Below are 20,356 nucleotides of genomic sequence, written 5' to 3' on the forward strand. Positions count from 1 at the left end.
TGATCATTACTAGGAAGATAATGAGTCACAATATTCTTATCTTGCAGCATGTACAGCAATACACATCACCTCCTCCACAGCAGAGACTCTTTAACATGTTCTGTGTTTCCTACCACTTCATATATCAGTCTGCAACTGAAGTTCAGGGCTACTATAACAAATCAAAGAACAGAAATTCCACAGACTATGTAAAAAACAATGCACACAGAAGAGCAACAAAACAGCAATCCTACTTCCATTACTTGTTATCATATTTAAAGCCACGCTGATTGGCTAGGCTTATGAAAACAGAACAAAACAAACCCCACACAGCACACCATCAGGCACTAGGATCACACTTGGTATGGTTGTTTTTTTTTTATGCCAAGCATCCACTTGAAAAACTCTCCCATTATGCATTCACCTGATACAGTAAGTATGATTCATTGAAGACTCATTCCTCATTATGATCATCATTCATTCGCTATGATTCATTGACACAGTGGAGCAACTGCTTAAAGACTTCGTAACAGCCACTACTTTTTCTCAACTCCCAGTTCCCTTAAAAATACAGACAAATTTGTATTAATTTTAAAAAAAGGAGAAAAAGAAGATTCGCACCCTGAGCTTTCTCCAGACCAAAATAAGGAACAATAAAGCCAAGGTAGACAATTGTGCACACAGGTGTTTGCAAGCATGCAGGTAAGAAGCCTTGTAAATGTCCTAGAGAGACTGTGCTTAACTGTGTGCCTCAGGCTTTAGCCTCCTTTCTCACTTCATGCAAAACCAAGGCTAGTATTTCCAGAAGAAGCACTAATACCTATACAATAGAACCACAGTGGAAAAGTGCAATTGTCAGACCTGGGTATTACTTGTAACTTGCATAATCCATTTTAAAAGTCATTATATCCTGTAAGAGCACTTTCTTCCCTCCTCCTAAAGACAATGGAAATTAATAGGTTTCTAAGCATTACAGATGTTATAATCAAATTCTCATCCAGTTCTTCACTTTTGTGTTTTCACTGAAGATTACAGATTGATCTGCTGTGCGTTTAATCACATCAGAAACGCTTTATCTTCACTGTGCCGAGACTCTTAGGATACAAAGTGATTTCCTAAGTCATGCAAAGATCATGAGACAGGTTCTTCTGTATGATAGTTTCGGGGTTTGTTTTCTCTTTACCAGTCAGGTTTAAACCGGGTTCTCTGAAATACAGAGAACAGCTACCTGGATCAGGAGTACTGCACTACAACCACGTGCCCTTTCTATTGCACTTTCAGACCAGGCTGCACTGCATTAGAAGACAGAGACAAAACCAGAAATGAAGGAAAACTTGGAAACAAACTCAAAAGTGACAATCATTGTTTCAGGCAAATCTCAGCATGTGCGCATAGCAGACTATTATGACTTATTTTGTACATAAATGCTTAACTAGTGAATGCTTAACCAGTAAATTCCTGAACTAGGAATTTCTAGTTTAGCTCTACCAGACTAATTCTAACTTTTCAAGCTGCCTAGGCTATGTAACGCCTCATTATCTATTAAAAAAAAAGAAACCTTTCAACTGTAACAGATTACTCTTCTAATGAATCAAGTACTAAGTATCTTATGAGGCTGGATAAAGCAGTTAAAACACAAAAGTGAGGAAGGTACAACAGGAATACATTGGACATAGGGGACAGCATACCCAAACAGAACAATGATCTTTAAGATCACAATTGCTGTCTTCACCCTTTATAATAAAGGAGAATATAAGCCACCAGCTTTACAACAGACTTTGAAAACTGAAGTTGGAAAAACATGCAAGCAGTTTCTGTCCTTTCCTTCTAAGGGTCTTTATGAGAGAATCAGCATTTTCTTCAGTAATCTTACTGATAACGTTTTAAAACTAACACTCTGTTTTGGTTTTCAGTGACAAAAGTCTTCTGCCCTCAAGTCCATTTTCCATACAAAGTACCTAAGAGTTATTCTATTAAACAACCAGTGTTTGGACTCCAGCCAAACAAAACTACCAATTTATCTAACAGTGCATAACAAGCACTGAACTGTATTTAAAAGCTCTTAAAATTTTAAAGAGCAGCAACATCAGTTTGAAAAAGATAATACTGTGCTGTTTGGGCTTTTCCTTTTACTTTTGACCTATGAAAATTAAAAATTGGGCTGATTCAGTTTTTCAGTTGCATAAGCATAAGCTGCTGTCTTGCAAATCAAGCTCTTACAGACACATACCTGAGGAGAAACTACTTTGCATGGTAGTTAAGCACTGAAATGCAACCATGTTATATGAAAGACAGAAAGAAAACACTAAATCAGGATCAAACTGTTCTGAAGACCTTACACTTAATAAAAAGCTCTACTGCTGCTGTTAACAGACCCTAACATAAGGTGTCTGTGACCTATGCCCAAAACAACCTTGTGCCTTTCCAAGGAGGTGAAAAGATCATCACAGACTTCAATTCTAATATAGTGGTGGGATTAGTTTTACTTCCTGATTGAAGTCTCATCTTTAAACAGTAAACTAAATACATGTGCCAACTTACACCTTGCAAGTATACTGGGAAATACCTGGGACTCCATTCCAGTGCTCTCTACCTTTTTCCATCTATCTATTGTCTACATAAGACCAAGGCAAATATGTGCAGCAATAAACGAGGCTAATCATCAAATCAGACTTCTGGCATAACTTCACTGAGGTCAACAGTTACTGCAGCAGGGATCTATCTGTACAGATGAAGTCATCATATCAAATGGGTTTAAGTGTCTGCCTTCAAGCTCAGCAACCATAATGAAGCCATAGCCCTGTATCAGCCTCCTGTAAATAACTGGCCATTCACTTAGGTGTTTAAACAATGATTCAGAAATCTGGTTACAACATTACGTCACAGGAAAATCCCTGGGACAAACTCAGATTAAAAGAAGTATGTAGATAACCTCAGAGTACATGTAGTAAATCCATATAATTCCACTTCATGTCCTGTTACTCATCATCTCAACATGCAAAAGGACAATTTTGTTTTCCTACTTCTTTCCTAGACCAGCAAGAATCCAGGTCTCCTTAAAATTTGCACAAGGAAAAACCCACGTGGAACAGCTTAATTACCAATATCAAACACTTCCCTGAAGCACTCCAAAAACTTTTTAAAAACCCATATATTCATGGCAGGTTTATGTGCACTACATAAGGCTAGACAGATATACCACGGAAATAAGAAAAAGTAAATTAAATCATAATTACATCTCAGCAAGGGTGGGGGGAAACTAGATGAGCATACATTAACTATTTCCAATGAGGTGGAAAGCACGAAAGCTGCAGAGCCCCTCTACGTAACCTATAGTTTTATTTATTTACTTCCAATCACATTTTACCATTTAGCTCACAATAGAGGAAGCAATTAATATTATTGACCATCTCCTTTTTTTCCTAGCAGCAGCTTTTTGTTCTGCTTTTGTCTGTAGAGTAGCTGTTTCTTAAACCAGACTAATACTGAGAAAATTGGTGGAGGTGGGAAGGGAGAACATATAAGGCCATACATGTCTGGAAAGTTACAGGCACAAAGAGGCACTATGATCAATGCCACATCCCCAAATGTCATACTAAATGCTTAAATACAGCAGAGAACAATTGGAGTCATGTATTCTGCCCACTGCATGGGAAACTTAGCTGGCAGCTCCTGCTCACAGCCACAGTTCTCAGTACCTCTAAGGACAAGACCAAAAAAGTCCCATCAGTGGTTCTGTGGAGTCACTGTTATGTTCCTCTGGCTGACCAGCTTAGAAACACGAATTCTTTTTTTCCCCGGGCAGATCACAGCCTTGTGCAAACCCACAGCACCTCTGGCAAGCAGGGAGATGAAGCACAAGGAGGAAGGAATGGGTGCACAGGGTACTTAAACGACCGTGTTACACAACCAATCACTGCAGCAGTCAGCACAAAGCCACCAACTTGAAAGACAAATGCAAGAGAAAAAGAACAAGTCTATAGGTGGTTCACAGATGAAGGAGAGTGAAATACTCATGTTTGGTCATGACCTCTGCTGTGAACTCAGCAAGGCAAGTCACCTGCAGCAGGATTTCTTCAACAGTAGCTACTGCTGATACATAGCTGATCAGACAGACAGACTGTGGCTCAAGTCTGTGATCTGGTTTCCCCAAATTGAAACACAGGTGCTACAGCCACATGACTTTGGTCTAGTGTAACTCCATAATACAAGTTCCCATCTGTCAAAAACATTCTGGACGGTTAACTTTGGTACCAGACAGCTTCACGACAAATCAAGCATTCCCTGCCTGCAATCAGAACAGAAACATAAAGCTAGCATAAGCACTGTGTCATGTGCTTCAGCTGTTTTGATGGAAATGTGATGGTGTACCCCCACCTGATCTGAACAGATGCTATGCTGCAGGGTGACAACACAGAAATTCATAATGTCCATGACTGGACAGCAGATGCAGCACTTCTGAAAACTGGTTATCTTTGCGGTCCTCAGCAATGAGACAAGGAAAAGGCTTGCTCATGTCTCCACTTGTCATTATTACTGGTCTTTCCCCCTGAAGACTCAACATGGTCTAGTGGGTGCCCAGATCTATCAGAATTGGATCCCAATCTCCTTTGCAACCTCTGCAGAGTACACTAGTATCAGTACACTAGAAAAAATGTACTGCAATTTACTAACAGAGCCCTTGTTTGTTTGGTTTTTTTTAAAATATGGAATTTAGCTGCAGTAAAATTGTTATTTTAAAATTAAAATATAAATCTAATAGTGTATTTCTGTTCAAGGAGAAGTTATATGCTTACTTTTTTTTTTTCCAGTTCCACTTATGTTAAGACTCAGTTTCTGGTGTTTACTCCCTCCAACTTGAAGGTTCGTATCTGCATCCTGAAATACCTAGGTTACCAGTCTGCAAGGAATTCATACTTGGTAAGGCCTCTTCTTAAGGACAATGTGTCAAGACTACCAGGCCTACTACAAAGACACTTGGAAGTAGTGCATTAAAGCAAATTAAACAAATTAAAGTAGTGCATTAAAGAACATCCTTTCCTGGCTACAGGATTGGACTTCAACCTCACAATCACCACTGATCCACTGGATGACATTGGGCATATTTTTGCTTTCCCCTGTCCTTTACCTGTCCCATTCACTAAGTTCTGACTGAAGGGTTTCCTACAGAGTTGAGTCCAGTAGCCCCAAGGGTTAGTTGAATCCTGTCAATGTTGGAGTTAAAAAAAAAAAAAAAAAAAGTTACTTAGTCTTGTGCAGAATGACTGCTACCCACAGCCACCCCATTACTGCATTCCCATTCTTGGTTCAGCTTGGAAGGGTTGAGAAGGTGCATCACAGGGAGGCCCTGGTAACACTGAGACAAGAGAAATATGGTGATCTACTGACCCCACCTGGCATCAAAGTCATACATTTCAGTGGGAGGTAACAAAACTACTTTCTCAATGTTCACAAAGATAATGTGTCACCTGCAGGCTGCTCCTTTTAATGGAATTCACTCTCTCAGTAGCTGTGATGCTATAACCTTGGCAGAGGAGGAAAGGAATTAGCTGAGGAAGCTCACCAGCTATATGCAGAAAAGGCAACATGCAGAAGAGCTAGAGAAGCTGACTACAGACAGCTGGGCAATAGCAAGCTTGCCACCCACTGTCACAAAACAAGCCTGCAATTCTTCGAGCAGGCCTGCTGGTCTTAGAAAACTTCTGTGCCAGCAGCAATCACAGAACAGTTAGGCAAAAGCACGGCTGGGCAATGTTAACTCCCTTGACATGCCATTCCCCAAACTGATTTGAGTCAAGTTGGCCTTTGCCTTAATGATACACAAGGTAGAAAACAGAGCAAAACCTCACCAACAGATATTCTCCATTGTGCAGGTGAAGAAGGTCAAGAAGCAAGCTAAAACCCTCATAACCTTCTGGGAAGAGCCAACTGTACAAGCTGGTCCCATCAGACAGCTCTTGGAAAAGGTCTTTTTCCTATCTCAAAGCAAAATCTCATTTTCATGCCCTTCTACTGTCAAGGGATGTCAAGTATCATGCATGTGCCAGAAAAGGCAAAATGCCTTCCTTTTAATGAGTCATGCTGAGAGAAGTTTCCAAAGTCATCACCACATGCCTGAAAAAGCACGAAAGGAAGATAAAATACTTTGAACTCTTGTTTCTTACTCATTAGAATGGCAATGAAAAGAAAAATCAAACAGAAAACCAAACAATCAACCTCAACACATTCATAGTCATTGGCCAGTACAGTTTCTAACACAATGCTTATAAAAATGCTGTCTCCATAAAATGGAAAAGAATTACCTTGAAACAGCATGAAAACAAAAACATGAGCACCAGGAAATTAAAAGGGAAGACGTTCCAGGGAGCGTTTTTTTTCCTGTAACACTAACAGCAGCTTACAGCAGACTATTCCCCAGAAAATAAAACTGCTTTCCATGTTTTAAAACATGCAAAAAAGCACAAAGTATGGAGCAACTCCAGTTTTACTGTAACATCAAAGGCCTAATTCTCACAGAGAAAACGCCTCACTGCACCAAGAGTCATGAAATGAGTATAAAGATGTATCTGCAACAATCCTAAAGCCTTTTTTTTTTTTTTTTTTTTTGAGTAGCTTAATGTTCTCACTCTTGGTAACACAAGCATCCTGCCAGCTTCTGCTCTATAAAAAAGTGTGCTTATGCAGAGTAATTCGAGTGACAAATTTATTCCCGTATCTCTAGACAAGCAGATATCACTTCACATATGACAATGCTTTCTGCCTGTATAGTCCCTCTGGTTCATTAGTACTGTTACCAGGGCTCCTGGGCCAGGGTTTGCGTTAAGCCGACATTTTCATATCCAAGTTAAAGAAGCTTAAGCACTTGACCTATCTCGGTAATTAGGTCTAAGTTACCTTGACAAGACCATAAGATCTGAGCTGGAAGGCTCTCCTCAGCTTCCCTCAGTTCAGGTTGCCATCACACAGACATCAAAAGCAGGACTAGAACTTTGAAAGACAAAATCAAACTCAGGTAAAAACTGGAACTCAAAACACACACTGAACCTACTGTTCTGCTGCAACTAATTAATTCTTGATTCTCCACTCAGCTGGCACTGCTCAGCAAACGGGCTCTGGGGAGGAAAGAGGAGCAAATGAACTACAAAACTTACTGATTCTTTAAAAGGGAGCTCATGTTCCTGTCTTTTAGGGAAGGAAAAAGAATCCTAAAGAATTTAATTCCCTCTGAAGAGCATTTCCATAAGAGGTATTTGCCTAATATGTTTGTGACGTACTTTGGAGGCAGTCATCCAGCACACAAGATGTAATAAATACAAAAAGGCATGAAAACAAGAAAACAAGAGCTAGGTGTTCTTGTTATCCTTTTCTTTCTTTGATACACAAAATTATTGGAAAATCTTGAGTGACAGCTGAGAACTCAAGGTGCAAGCAAAGCGGACTCTGTCAAGTCAATACATACACAATCAGCTACAGTGCCACCCAGAAAAGCCCACTGATATGGCACAAATTCACTGCCTTGGCTTAAAATTGATCCATACCGACAAATGATAAGCAATGTATGATGCCTGTGCAGCACCTGCTCATATAAATAACTGTTCTTTCCCATACATTTTTTACCACAACCTATCCAATTTACTTCAATTTTGCTCTCTTCTCCTGACCCCCAAGTTCTTTTTTTTCCTCTTTTGTTTTTCTCTTTTCCTTATGCTTTGGCAGTAGGGGAGAATATATTCCAATGTGTTCATTTTTATGCTTTTAGAGAGGTGGCTTTAGTTTTTCAAGGCAGGGAGAGACAACGAACAACTGCCTCCAAGCATGGCAATGTAAATTTTTTTTCTACAAAACAGTCTTGTTTCTTAGTAATAACCTTAAAATAAACCCAGCCAGCCAGCAAGAATGTGAATCTGAGGTACAGCAATGCACTGCAGCAACAAGCACATGCAGATTTCACATAATCTGTACAAGCCCCAAGTATAAAGACAAGTGAAAAAATGTACCTCAGTCCCTAATCAAAGCCCTTATAAAGATGCCTAAGCACTTAAGTACCCTTGAAGTCCTAACAAAGATCACTACTTAGATCATCAGCAGAGTCGCACAGCTCAGCCAGATTTCATGGTTAGCAACATGATGGGATGCAGAAGATAGCACAGTTATGCAGAGTTTGTCAGAATCAAAAGCTGTTCTCTACAGTTTTTTCTACTCTGCTGACGGTAGCAACTGTGCTAGGGACTCCTGCCCTTTATGCTCAACTGTCTAAGCTCTGATCCCAATGTCAAAGAGTTTATCTACATTTACACTAGAGAAAGCTATGAACTTGTATTGGGTTTATGTGCCAAGGTTTTGGTAGCTGAGGGTCTACTGGGGTGGCTTCTGTAAGAAGGGGCTGGAAGCTTCCTCAGTATCCAACAGAGCCAGCTCTAGCCCACTCCAAGGTGGACACAACGCTCCAAAATGCAATGTGCTAGGCAGAATATTCTCTTCAGCACTCTTCATTCTTATTCCTTCATTAAAGAACAACAAAAAAGGCAGACTTTGTTCAACTATCAGCTGGGACAGTTTCTACCTTTAGGCCCACTGACAGAGTGGGTGGGGACGGGAAAAAAAAAAAAAAAAAAGTAATTTCCCCTGCTTGATGTACTGGAGATGAACTGTTATACCATCAGCCAAGGTGTGCTGAACACAACAGTTGTAGGAACATAAGGCTGAAATGCACCTTCTATCAAGCATGCTCACATGGTACCACAATAGAAAATTTGTTTAACTTGCACAAGTTCTCTCATAAAAAGACACGAGGGACAGGATTGCCTCATCATTCTGATTGGAAGGCTCTTACAGCATGTTGTTACTCTGCCAATCCAGAACGTTTTCCTTATTTTCTGTCTTGATGCATTCCTGGCTGCTCTACAAACACTTGGTTTACAGTCAACATCAGTTTCAGTACCTTTTCTTTAGCACCCTGGCCACTCACCAACCTAATCCACAGCAATGAAATCAGGCTTTGATTTTGCTAGACAAAGCAAGCCATCTTCTTCCAATTTCCTCACAAAGGAGGACTCTTCCATGCCCTGTTCTACTGTGCCATCCCTTCCTGCACCCTTTCATGCTTTCTTTTAGGCCAGCAACTATCAGAGAATGGTCAAGCACCAGGCTAGAAAGGAGGACTATGCAGAGCTGAAAAAACAAAAGATGATGATGTCACAGTTCCCCATCTCGGATGCAGAAGCTGGAAGCTGAATGGAGAAGCTGCTCTGAAACTGTAGAAACCCTTGTAAGAGAACCTGATGTTTTTTTGGAAAGAACTCTGGATTGTTACAAGACTAAAAGAACTTACCTGAGGGACTGCTGGAAAACAATGCTTGACAGATGCAACTACTGTGGTAAGTATCTGACTGTACCTACTGTCAAGCCATATGCAAAAAATCAGCATCTGCAACTCAAGGAAAGCGACTGAAGATACTTTAGGAAAAAGAAGAAAATGCTCTGCTGGGAAGAGCACAGCAACAGTTTGCACCGACCATTATTAAAGATGCAGTAGATGCAATGCTGCCAATCCACATCCTGTTGGTCACACACTATCAAGCTCCCAAGTTTTAAGGGAACTAGCGTCTGCATGGCAAAGGCATCGAAGTCTTGACACCTGCCTACCGAGATTTTCATTAAAGACACAGTACAGATTTGAAAAAAAAAAAAAAAAGTTAAAAAGTTGTAGAATTCTAAAATCACTAAAACATGGGAAGAAACAAAGGTAGCAGTATTGAATCTCAGTGCCAGCACCACAGTGCTGCAAGGCACACGACCCACAGGTAAACAGCTATAAGGAGTTTCAGGACATTTGCTGCACCTATTGATTGTTCCCATTCTGGGCCGTTACAATATTCAAAGCTTCTCTTCAAATCTGTTAACTTTTAAATTTCACTAGTAATTTATGCTTACAAGCAGTAGTAAAACATGGAAAGCTGTTCACTTCCCAGATTTGCTCTTCCCTGGTGTTGGATGCAGTGGCTTCCAGGAACATTTCATACATCTAAGTAGGCCTCTGTCCAGAAGCAGAAATTGCCTTTTCTCTCAGCCATGGAGCCAATGCTGGCATGACAGCTTTAAGGCGTTCGCCTCAACCACAGCATGTTGCCCATGGAGAATGGAAGTAAATGCAAATGCATCTCTGACCAGGGAAAAGAATGCCAGTGGTTGCACTACCACTTCCAGTTGAAAACTCAAAAAACCATGAGTACTTCCCTAACCAATACCATCCAGTGTTACTTAATCTGGCCTGGCTGGAAATCAGAAAAGCACTGGCCCCACAAAGAAAGCTCATGCTTCCAGTGGCATTGGAGTTTGATGCACAATGCAAAGGGAGGGCAGGAAGAAGTGTCACAAATCTCCAGGCATAAATTCTGGCTGTAAGAAAAGCCCTTAGGAGCATCAGTTTTATTACATTGCACTAGAAATACTTCTAGATTTAGAAGAAGCTTAAACAAAGCCACAGTTAGCAGCACAAGTCTGCATAAACCCACTGCAGCAGTTCTTCACATCTACATCTATCTGCTGGTTGGACTGCACTGCATTGCCCTAATACATTATAATGTCTTACCGAGTCTGCTTCCTCCTGTGCCAACAGATTAGCATTAGCCACCTTAATAGGACTCTATTAACATTTCTTGATTGCATTAGACACTGGCATTGCCTGGCCTCACTGATTTGATTTACAGTGTAAACTGCTGTGTATTTTCATTTACTATTTTGTTTCAGAGAATGAAAGGACCAGCCCTACTTCAAAATACAGGCTAACTCTTTGGTAATGACACTTGATGCTTCTGTGTCAGCAAACTTTATTGTATTTGTTGACCGGTTCTTAGCCGGATTTCAGCATTTTTTTGCAAGCAGGGCAGTAACTTACATTTCATTTCAGTTATTCAGCATCACAATCTCTGAGGACAGAAAGGGAAACCAAGCAGAAATGCAATGCCTTTAACAGAAACCCACTACATCACTAATTTGCCAGTCACAATAGTTGAACTAGAAGCAAATGTAGTAGTTTCCATGGGCTGCTGAGGCAGCACGACAGACTGACAGTGGGATACAAGGGGAACAACTCCAAGTGGCAGGAGAGTTAACAGAAATGCATGGGTGCTTTTCTTCCAGAAGCAGAAGCAAGTTTTCCTACCTAAACTGTTCTCTTTTGTGTAGTACTGCAGGTTGCAACACTCACTTGTAACAGAGCAGGTGACTCAGGGCTTACCCTGAGCACACAGCCACAGCAACATCAAGGGGGAAGGCAAAAGCAGAGCCATCTTGCAGCACCATGCACAGAAGATGAATTCTCTAGTTAGGCTAGTACTAACTGTAATCAATTGTAATTAAGATCAATCATACAATCAGTGACTTTCTTCTGTAAAAAAGTCTTGCTTTTTTTGTTCAACAAAGAACAGCTAGAATTCCATTAGTACTTTGCTGCATCTGTGACCTGGTGACATGAGATGAGGTGATGTGATGCATGAGTAAAATGCAACATTGAAAAGCACTCTCTTGATTTTCCCTGCATTAAATCATTCCGCATTTCAATTTTCCTGTGGCTGATGCTATCACTTACCTGCATGAACACAAATCTCGCAAGACCTACAGAAAACCATTTTCCACATCATGGATATACTAGACCTGGGTTTGTGATTCACCATATTTCACAATACACATCAATGTCACAGTAGCTCTCACTATATAAATTGCTAATTAAAAGCAAAGTTACTTCTGAATGTTGTTGAAAAAGATTCAGTTGAAGAAAGATTTTTAGATGTATAATATGCTCATTAGCCAATTTACCCATGTAAGATATTAATTTCATTAGCACTAAGACATATAAATAAGAACGAAAAATGAAACTATATTCTGTACAGCAGTAGTTTCCATAAGGGTGAGAGAAGCAGATACCATCAGTTGCATCCTCTTGTGATATACAGTAAAATAGCTAACTGACCCCCCCTACTTAAATAAGTGCCTAAACTCATCCCTGAAGAACATTCAGCCACTCAGACCCCCATTTGCAAATTAAAAGGAAAAAAAAGAAAATCCTTTTCCCAAGAACATACAGGTTCTTGAATAAGAACAGCTACACAAATAGTTTCATGCCCTATTATGTGACACTATTACTTCTGTGTGAGGGCAAGTCAGACTGTACCTCTGCAGATGTCATCCAAATTTAGATGTGAGGCAAATTTCATCCTTGTTGTTTAGTGACTGTACATAGTTCCAGCAAACTGCAGAAGAAATGGTTCCCACTCTATCAGCAGCTTCTAATGCTATCCATTCAAAGAAGAAAAAAACTAGTATGATCATGCAGTCTCTGATATGATCCACATACAGACCAAAGATGCAGAACAGCCACGGGAAAGGCCAATTCCGCTTTCACCCACAAACACCAGTAAAGTGTATATAAGAGACAGACCGGGTCTAGTTTCTCCTGGTCAGGAGGCATAAACCCAAATTCTTTCCAAAGGTGCCTTTTTTTTTTTTTTTTTTTTTTTTTAAGAAATGTGACAAACTGGCAGCGATATAACAATTAAGCAATGCATGGGTACACTTCATTCCATGTGACCTGAGGGGTGTTTCTAATGGGGGGAAGACAGAAAACACAAGACAAATTGAAGTGACCTTGCTGGTCTGTAGCCAACATTCTCAGAACTAAGGAAACGGAAGCAGAAAAGCAGACAAGTGAAGGAAGGCCTAAGAGGCTCTGAAAAGCACTTGAAAAAACAAAGGTCTTCCTCTGAAAATTGAATAGCTGATGCTGATTTCTGACTTAAATTTAACCACTTCCCTATACAATTTTAAAAAGGTCTGGCATCCAAAACCCACTCATCCTGTAAATCTCAAGCATCGCAAGACAGAAGAAGGGGTCACCACTGTCACTCAGTAATTCCGCATGCTCTGCTACCAGTACCAAAAACGCTATTTCAGTATTACTTATTATGCAAAGCTCCTATTTAAAATGCCCATCAAGTCAGGAGAAAGAAAAGGCATCTAACTGTTCCACTGCAGTAACTGGCGTTACCTCTACTTAGAATAAACCAACACCACACACAGTAGGCCCCCGATCTTCAGGTGCAATCCATGCGGAGATGAGATGTGTGCAGAGCACAGTAACACCTTCTGTAAAATAGAAGGAACTTTTTGCCTGCGGAAATTATGTCCTCTGGTGGACAGCACTTTTGCCAAGACACCATTGGATCTAATGAGTTGAAAAATAATTTTACAAATGCACCAACAAGAAAACCCAGCCCTGCTGTGAAACCACAGCCATGCTACCTTTCTTCACTGGTTCTGCCTTCTCCTCAGCTTGAATTAGCTTTTACAAACACTGACTGCAGCTGAAAAAGAAAACCACAACTCAAGTCATCACTGTTTACAGCGGAACTTCACCAGCAGGATCAGCGCAAATGCTCTGGGAATGAAACAGCAATTATTTTTATACCTGAAACATATTTGTGAGAGGGCAGAGTAGCAGAACGGTAGGCACAGAAGCATCAGTTTAAGAACCACTCCAGCATCTCATAAAGGCCCTCTTCTCCTTAACAATGCACAAATCAATGGTTACACACTCAGGCAAACAGGACAGACGGAAAGAATGCAGGTTGATCTGAACACCTGTCAACACCAGCCCCTTGTGCACTGGCAGTATCACTCATGCAACAGGCTAGTCCAACAGACCATCCAGACTATGCTTGTGCCCGACCCTCCAGGAAGATGCAGTCAAGCAGCCTGGGATAAGAACAGTGGTTTTCATTGGATGTGATTACAGCAGTGGGCTTTCCTGCAAAACTAATTCAGTAAGGTTCATGTCACTGTCATAGTATTAGAGATCTCAAGCTTTGCAGCAGGCCCAGCAGTTCACTACATCTTCTACTTGGTTAATAAACGTTCGCCAAATCAAGCCTAGACACGAGCACATGCCACAGACAAGCAACCACATAAAAAGCACTCCTGAATACTACTACCACACCAACCTAGTTTGCAGAGACAAAATAGCACCCAGTGTCCTCACAGCTACTGAAAACCCAAGTCTTTTACACAGCAAAGTCTCGAAGATTGAATTAATCTCAATTAAAAAAATAATAAAAAAAATACTCTGTTGCACAGATTAGAACAATTCCACTTGTCAAAACTTGTTTTAGAACTGTGACCATTTTGAATTCAGGGGTGATTTTCCTAATAAAATTAAACAGCACAAGTCATTTTTCCATTTGGAAAGAGATGCTGCGTAGAAGGAATGACCTTTGCTGTTGCCATTGACTGCTGCTGCATAATACTACTTCGTTCTGTTCTGCTGGTTTCAGATGCTTCCTGCCTACCCATTAAGTGATTGAACTGAGCTACCCACACAGTGTTACCTAGTGACTCCACAGTTAAGACTTAGTGGAGGCCAAAATTACCCACCATTATTTTCCAGTTATGTTTTAGTTCTTCTTTGGCACATGTAAAACTGAAGATGTACTTTAAAAAGATGTTAATTTAACTACTGGAGGCACTCCTTCAGACTCAGGAGCTCAGGCAAGACAGAGACAGATGCTGATCCTCCACTCGGTTATTCCAGAGCAAAACCTGAAGTACATTCAAAGTACGCCCTCACCTGTGCACAGGCCACCAGAAAAAAACAACCATATATGCCATCATTGCCAGCAGGGCCACACAGAACCCATCCAAAGTCACACAATGAATTTGTAGAAGTGACTGGAACAGAAATCAGCTGAAATCAAAACAAAACCCGCTGCAACGGAGTGGAAGGCCTACACAAGTGTGAAACCAAAGGGGCAGAGAGAGAAAAAATAAAGAGGGAGGCAAGAGGGAAGTCACAGAGAGAGAGAGAGCGCACAAGGCCAAGGGGGATAGGGAAGAAAAGGGGAAAGGGTCAAGAGTTCTCTTTATTCTCATTGTGGCTGCATCAGCCACTGAAGAAATATCAAAAGGAGAGCAAAGACATTAGTTAAATGCGGAAGAAAGTCCACACAAAATGCAGGTTCCCTTGTCAAGAAGCCAAGTAAAAAAAGCTAACCCAAGGAACAGTCCAGACACCACTCTGGTCAGAAGTACCCAATATTACCAACTCCTCTCTCCCATTCCTTACTCAGTCTTTCATCTCATAGCAATTCAGCAGTGACATGACCCTGGTTACCTACTTCACACATCCTTCAGCTGGCAGTTCTGCAGCAGATGTTAAGGAGAGGCATATATTTACTTAAAGTACAGGAAACAAATCAAGAAACTAAGCCATGCAGACATTTAAGCCCCTGTTTTAAGGTCCAGTGACATTTCCAGTCTTGCACTTTATGGGATTACTGGTGAGTTGGAGGAAGAGAGAGAGGAGATTCAACAAGGCTGTTCAGGCTCCAAATCCTAGATCAAGCTTTCCTGTAAATGTGGTGTATCTCTGAAGAGCTGTTTCTTGATGCCTCAGATGCCATTGTAATCAGATGCCAGCTTTCCCACACAGAAACTAACTTAACCCTCCCTCTTAGCAGTATCATCACCTCCTCCAAACTCACTCCCCAAAACCAGAGAAGATATGAATATTCTCTAACCTTTTCCCGCAACGACTGTAGGTGGACTGCCTGCATCACATCTGAAAGAGTCTACTTTCACAGCGCAGAAATCTTGGCTTTCTGAGGAGGATCTGGCATTTTTAAGTCACTGCTGTCTGTTAAAAAATGAAGTAGGAGATGAAGAACAGATCCCACACCACCGCCACAGGGACGTGTCGGGCAGTGATTTGCAGTTGCTGCTATGTGGGTTTGCAACCTACAATCCTGCAAACATCCAAGCATTTCTGTGCAGGGACTGTTCCAAGTGCTTAAGATCTGGACTCCACTAGGTGAGATCTGGCTCAAAGGAGTGGAGTCGACCACCTCTAAAGGCCCTTTGAAAGCACGTGCCATTGTATTTCCCTTTGTATTTGTGATAAGGCTACAGTGCTGACAGGGGCTGCAAGGCAGGGTACACACAAGCAAAAGAGCCACAACATTTCCATATTTGTGCCTATTCCAGCTCACACGGATAAACTCAGTAGGCTCAATTTACAAAAGCAGCACATTTCCCCGGCTCCTAACCCAGCTGTGTTCTGCCAGAGCTCCTTTGTGAACAGTCAATTCTTGCTTTTCTTTACAATAAAGAGTAGTGACAGCATCACAAAGCTCACATCAAGCCATATTTTGTCTACCAAAGTGAGTGGAATCACATCCAAGAGAAGCACCATCCTTCAAAATTCCTGTGCAAAGCTGTGTTTGAACCAGCAAGCTATACATGCAGGCTACATTACTCACATATTACTGAAAGTGAAAGAGACGCTCCCCTATTTTCCTATCAAAGTTAAAAGAACTGCACACCAACACCAATGAAAAATCAGTAAGACTTTTTGCCCATTTGATTATGTCTTCATCTTCCAAAGATGGAAAACAACCATTTAGTTCAGTGCTATATTTGCATCTACTGAAATTATTGATGCTCTGGCGTTCCTGAGTGCTACGCCTCTGGGCTGCCTATTTTGGGGGAATAATGAAAAAAATAAACACTGCTGGGCAAAATCTTTACGTTTAGCTTTAACATTACCATGCTGTTATAAAGCTGTGCCAAGAACTGGCACCAGACACCAGGCAAGTTTCATGTACAGACCAGCAGCCATCCAGCCACAGCAGAGTTAGGCCTTTCACCTTCAAAAGCAATAGGCTCTGCATGCAACCTAGAAGAAAACCACTTCTGCAACAGCAAGAGATTTCTCGTGTTCTGCCAGCTGGCACTGGCCATTTATGCACCAAGTACGTGCCACCTGGTGCAGGGCTGCTGCTGCCACCTGGCACCGGGGCACCAGGGCTTTGCTGCCGAGCTCCCCAAGCCCTCCGGCCCCAGTCCCAGCCCACCCCTCCAAATTGCTCCGACCTCAGAGGAAGCATGAGTGAAAACGCATGAGCCCTCAGGAGAGACCACGTATCTGCCTTTTCCTTTCAGCAAGTCCTTCCCCGCCCGCACATCCTTATGATTTCACTGGAGCCCTGGGCCGCTGCGTCCCAGCCTGCTTCTTCCGAGCAGGCGGCAGCGAGCACCGGCTCCGCAAGGCGGCAGCCACAGAGACCCTTCCCGGCCCAGCACCGAGGAGCAGAGCAGGGAGGCGGACGCCCGCGATGCCCCTGCGGCCCCGCACGGCACTCCGGCCACCACCGGAGGCAGAGCAGACCCCGTTCAGAAAAGATGAGGAGGGCAAACGCACCTATGCCTCACTCGCAGAAGTTTGCCCTCGCTGCCCGGTGGGACGACGGCGGGCACCCAGCCGGCGCTCCCCTCACGGCCGCCCCGCGGCGCAGGCTCGGCTCTCACCTGGGCGCGGAGCTTTCGCCATGTCAGGGCTGCCCGCTCGCAGCCGAGCCGTCGCCAGCCGTGTCAGGTGCTCGTCCGCGGGGTCCTCCCGGCGCGACGGCACCCCGCACTCCGCCACCCCATCTGCTCCCGGCAGAGGCCCCGCACCGCCCACTCGCCTGCGGCGCGGAAAGACGCGGCCGGGAGACGACGACGCCGCGCCGCTCGGTGCCGCCGCGCAGCCCGCCCGCCGCGGCGCAGCCGCCGTCGTTACAAGCGCAGCGAGCGGCTCCGCAGGCAGCGGGGGCCGGCCCGGGCCAACGCGGGGCCGTGGCTGCTCATAAACGACCTGGAGAGAGCGGCTGCCGGCGCTCGAGCGGCCCCCCCCCCTTCTTTCACCGCTGCCGGCAGCGACCCGCGCCAGGCCGAGACCGCCCGCGCCCGCCCGCGCTGCCCCCGCCGGGGCGGTGCTCCTCAGAGCCGCGGGCGCGGGGTGCTCAGGGGGGACCAGGGAAGGGGGCTGCTGCCCCCTCCTGCCCTGCCCCGGGGCGCCAGGGGGCACCCGGTTCTGTCACTGCTGCAGCGCCACCCGCGCCAGCCGCTCCTGCAAGTGGCTGCTCTGGATTTCAACAGCAAAAATCCTTTGGCCCTTGCTACATCCCGTGTCAATGCAGTGGTTGAACTGCTGCAATGCACTGCCTTTTAAGTCAGCCGTAGGCAAGCAGCTCACAGTCTGCTGAAAGCACTGAAGCAGGGAACTTTGAGGGGAAGACTTGGTTTCTCCCACCTCAAGAGCCTCGCTAGCAGCATTTCTCTAACACGATCAAGGAAAAATGTAGTCAGCTGGCCTGGATCTCCCAAGAATTGGGAGAAACTCACCTCAAGAAAGGCTTTAAGTGGCAGCCCACCTTGCGGGCACAATGCGAGGAGGCAGAGAGCCTATGAGGGCATGTATTTTATTTACAGCATGTCAGAGCACCACCAAGCGCAGTAAACAAAAGGTTTGCCCAAAGCGGCATACAATTAAAGAGCCCGGCAAACACAATGCAACCAAGTCCTAAAGCAACTTACAGGCTCTGTGCCAACACCAACTTGGTACGTATAAAAATAAATACGCGATTTGCTCTGGGTGTTGCTAAGCAGTTCGTTCAAGGAGCCACAACAAACACCCCTGAGAAGAGAGTGAATTAAGTGGTTTTGTTTGAGGCTTAAGTGGAGTAGCCACAATTCCCAGCAATTCTCACCCCCAGAGCCAGCTGCAAGTGAACCAACTCCAGTTCACCATCCCCCGGCTACAGGTGACAGTGCTAGATGATGGAAGGTTTGGCCTTAAGCCACACTGCTTCTGCTGTTTCACTTGCAAGTTCCATATAAAAACTTCGACCACATGACTGTTTTCCCAAAGATGCCACAGTGTCACCAAGCCACCAAACAAAGTAATCCTAGAGAAAGGCTGTGGATATCGTCACAGGCTTGGTGGCACGGGAAAATATCTGAAAGGCAGAGATACATTCCGGCAAGAGCAGTGAGTTCCATACTCTGCTGCTTCCTACTATGAAAGCTGTAATACTTTCCAAACAGCTTCTGTCTTGGAGAGATGTGACCTGCCACCATCACTTCTGGGAAGGAGCAGGTCAGTATCTATGCAATAAACCCACCTATTTTCATTGGATGTTAACTCAATTGGAGTAGGAAACAGAACAAAAGGCAGAGCAGACTGAAACATACTTTTAAACAGGTAGTTGGAAATGCATGACTACCCACAGCTATCAAATGCACAATAAACCCATTTGCAGTTTATCATAAAGGCTATCATGACAACAGCATGCAAGGAAGTGATGGACAAACAGCAGTTGTCTTCTCCCTGCTATTCACCAAGGGCAAATGTGCATTACATGTTGCTTTCTGTTATGTGAGTGCAGTATCTCTGAAATCTACAAAGTTGGCATAAACAAAGGTGTAATTTAATCTATTTCCAAAGCTGATGCTATCACCTATGCAGAAGCCCAACATAAGACTTATGCCTCACAGCAGCATTACTGTAAGAAATCTACCTCTACTGAAGGCACATGCTAGCATGAGTCTGTCACTGATGTACATCCAAGAAAATAACCATTACAGACCAGACAATGATCTACTTGCACTGTAGCTTTTTGAAAAGTCTTTGTCCTTCCCATATTTGCATTCAGTCTGGGCATACAAAAGCGTAAGCAGCGAGAAGCTGTTCCTAGGCAGAATTCACCCAATCCTCACGACTGCTAAAGCAGTTTCATAAAGGCAACTGAGGTGAAACACAGTAACTTTTGAAAGTGTCAGGCTAACAGTCTCCATGTCAACTACCATGTAGAAGACACACCAAAAAGAGATTCTTATAATCATCTGAACAGAACTTTGAATGAGAACAGAAGTTGTTCTAGGCCTTGGAAGAACTTTGTTTCCAGGTAGGAAACAACCAGGGAGACTCCCATGAGACATTTACCTGTCTTATTATCTCTGTTCTTCATTAACTGCACTAAATTTCACAGCCAGACCAAGATTAAAATGAAAGTGATTTTTCCATGCTCCCCAAACCTTCATTGGGAGAGAAAGAGAGGAGAGAATTTGCCCATTTTGAGATGGGAAGCAGTTCACATGGACACAGAACAATGCAGCCATTTCCATAAAACATCTGCACAATGCCACAGGTGCAACATCCATTGTTCAACAATGTTTTGTGGAAATCATACCAGGAAATTGTACTTTTTCCATTTTCCCTGCCCCAGGTTCTATCATCTACGAGTCACTGCAGATGTGCTGCCTCCCCACCCACTATCCTCCCCCAAGGAGATAGAAAGAAATTAGACCTTTGCACAATAGCTCTGGATGTAAGAAAGCATAAGCTTTGTTGTTGTTCACATAAAACACTGCAATTACTCCAACACATATTCATCCTCAACAGCTCTTCCGCACTGCGCTAGATGCAGTGACTGAAAAAAACCCAAAAGGCTTTCCATTGGAGTGGCTGCCTGTGCAGGCAGTTAGCTGCAGCCTTTGAAGGCAGTAA

At 43.3% G+C, this 20,356-nt stretch overlaps 1 protein-coding gene across 1 annotated transcript in view; it reads right to left on the minus strand.

The window, feature by feature from the left end:
* The window catches only part of PITPNM3 (PITPNM family member 3), a 118,111-nt gene extending 100,417 nt beyond the window's left edge, over window positions 1–17,694 (minus strand). The window contains exon 1 of the mRNA XM_056338110.1: window positions 17,335–17,694. Coding sequence (XP_056194085.1) covers window positions 17,335–17,356 — 22 coding nt within the window. The 5' untranslated portion in view covers window positions 17,357–17,694. The remainder of the gene's footprint in view (window positions 1–17,334) is intronic.
* Between the last annotated feature and the right edge of the window lie 2,662 nt (window positions 17,695–20,356).

This window comes from Falco biarmicus, chromosome 1 (genome assembly GCF_023638135.1).
Source record: "Falco biarmicus isolate bFalBia1 chromosome 1, bFalBia1.pri, whole genome shotgun sequence".
Taxonomy (NCBI): Eukaryota; Metazoa; Chordata; class Aves; order Falconiformes; family Falconidae; genus Falco; species Falco biarmicus.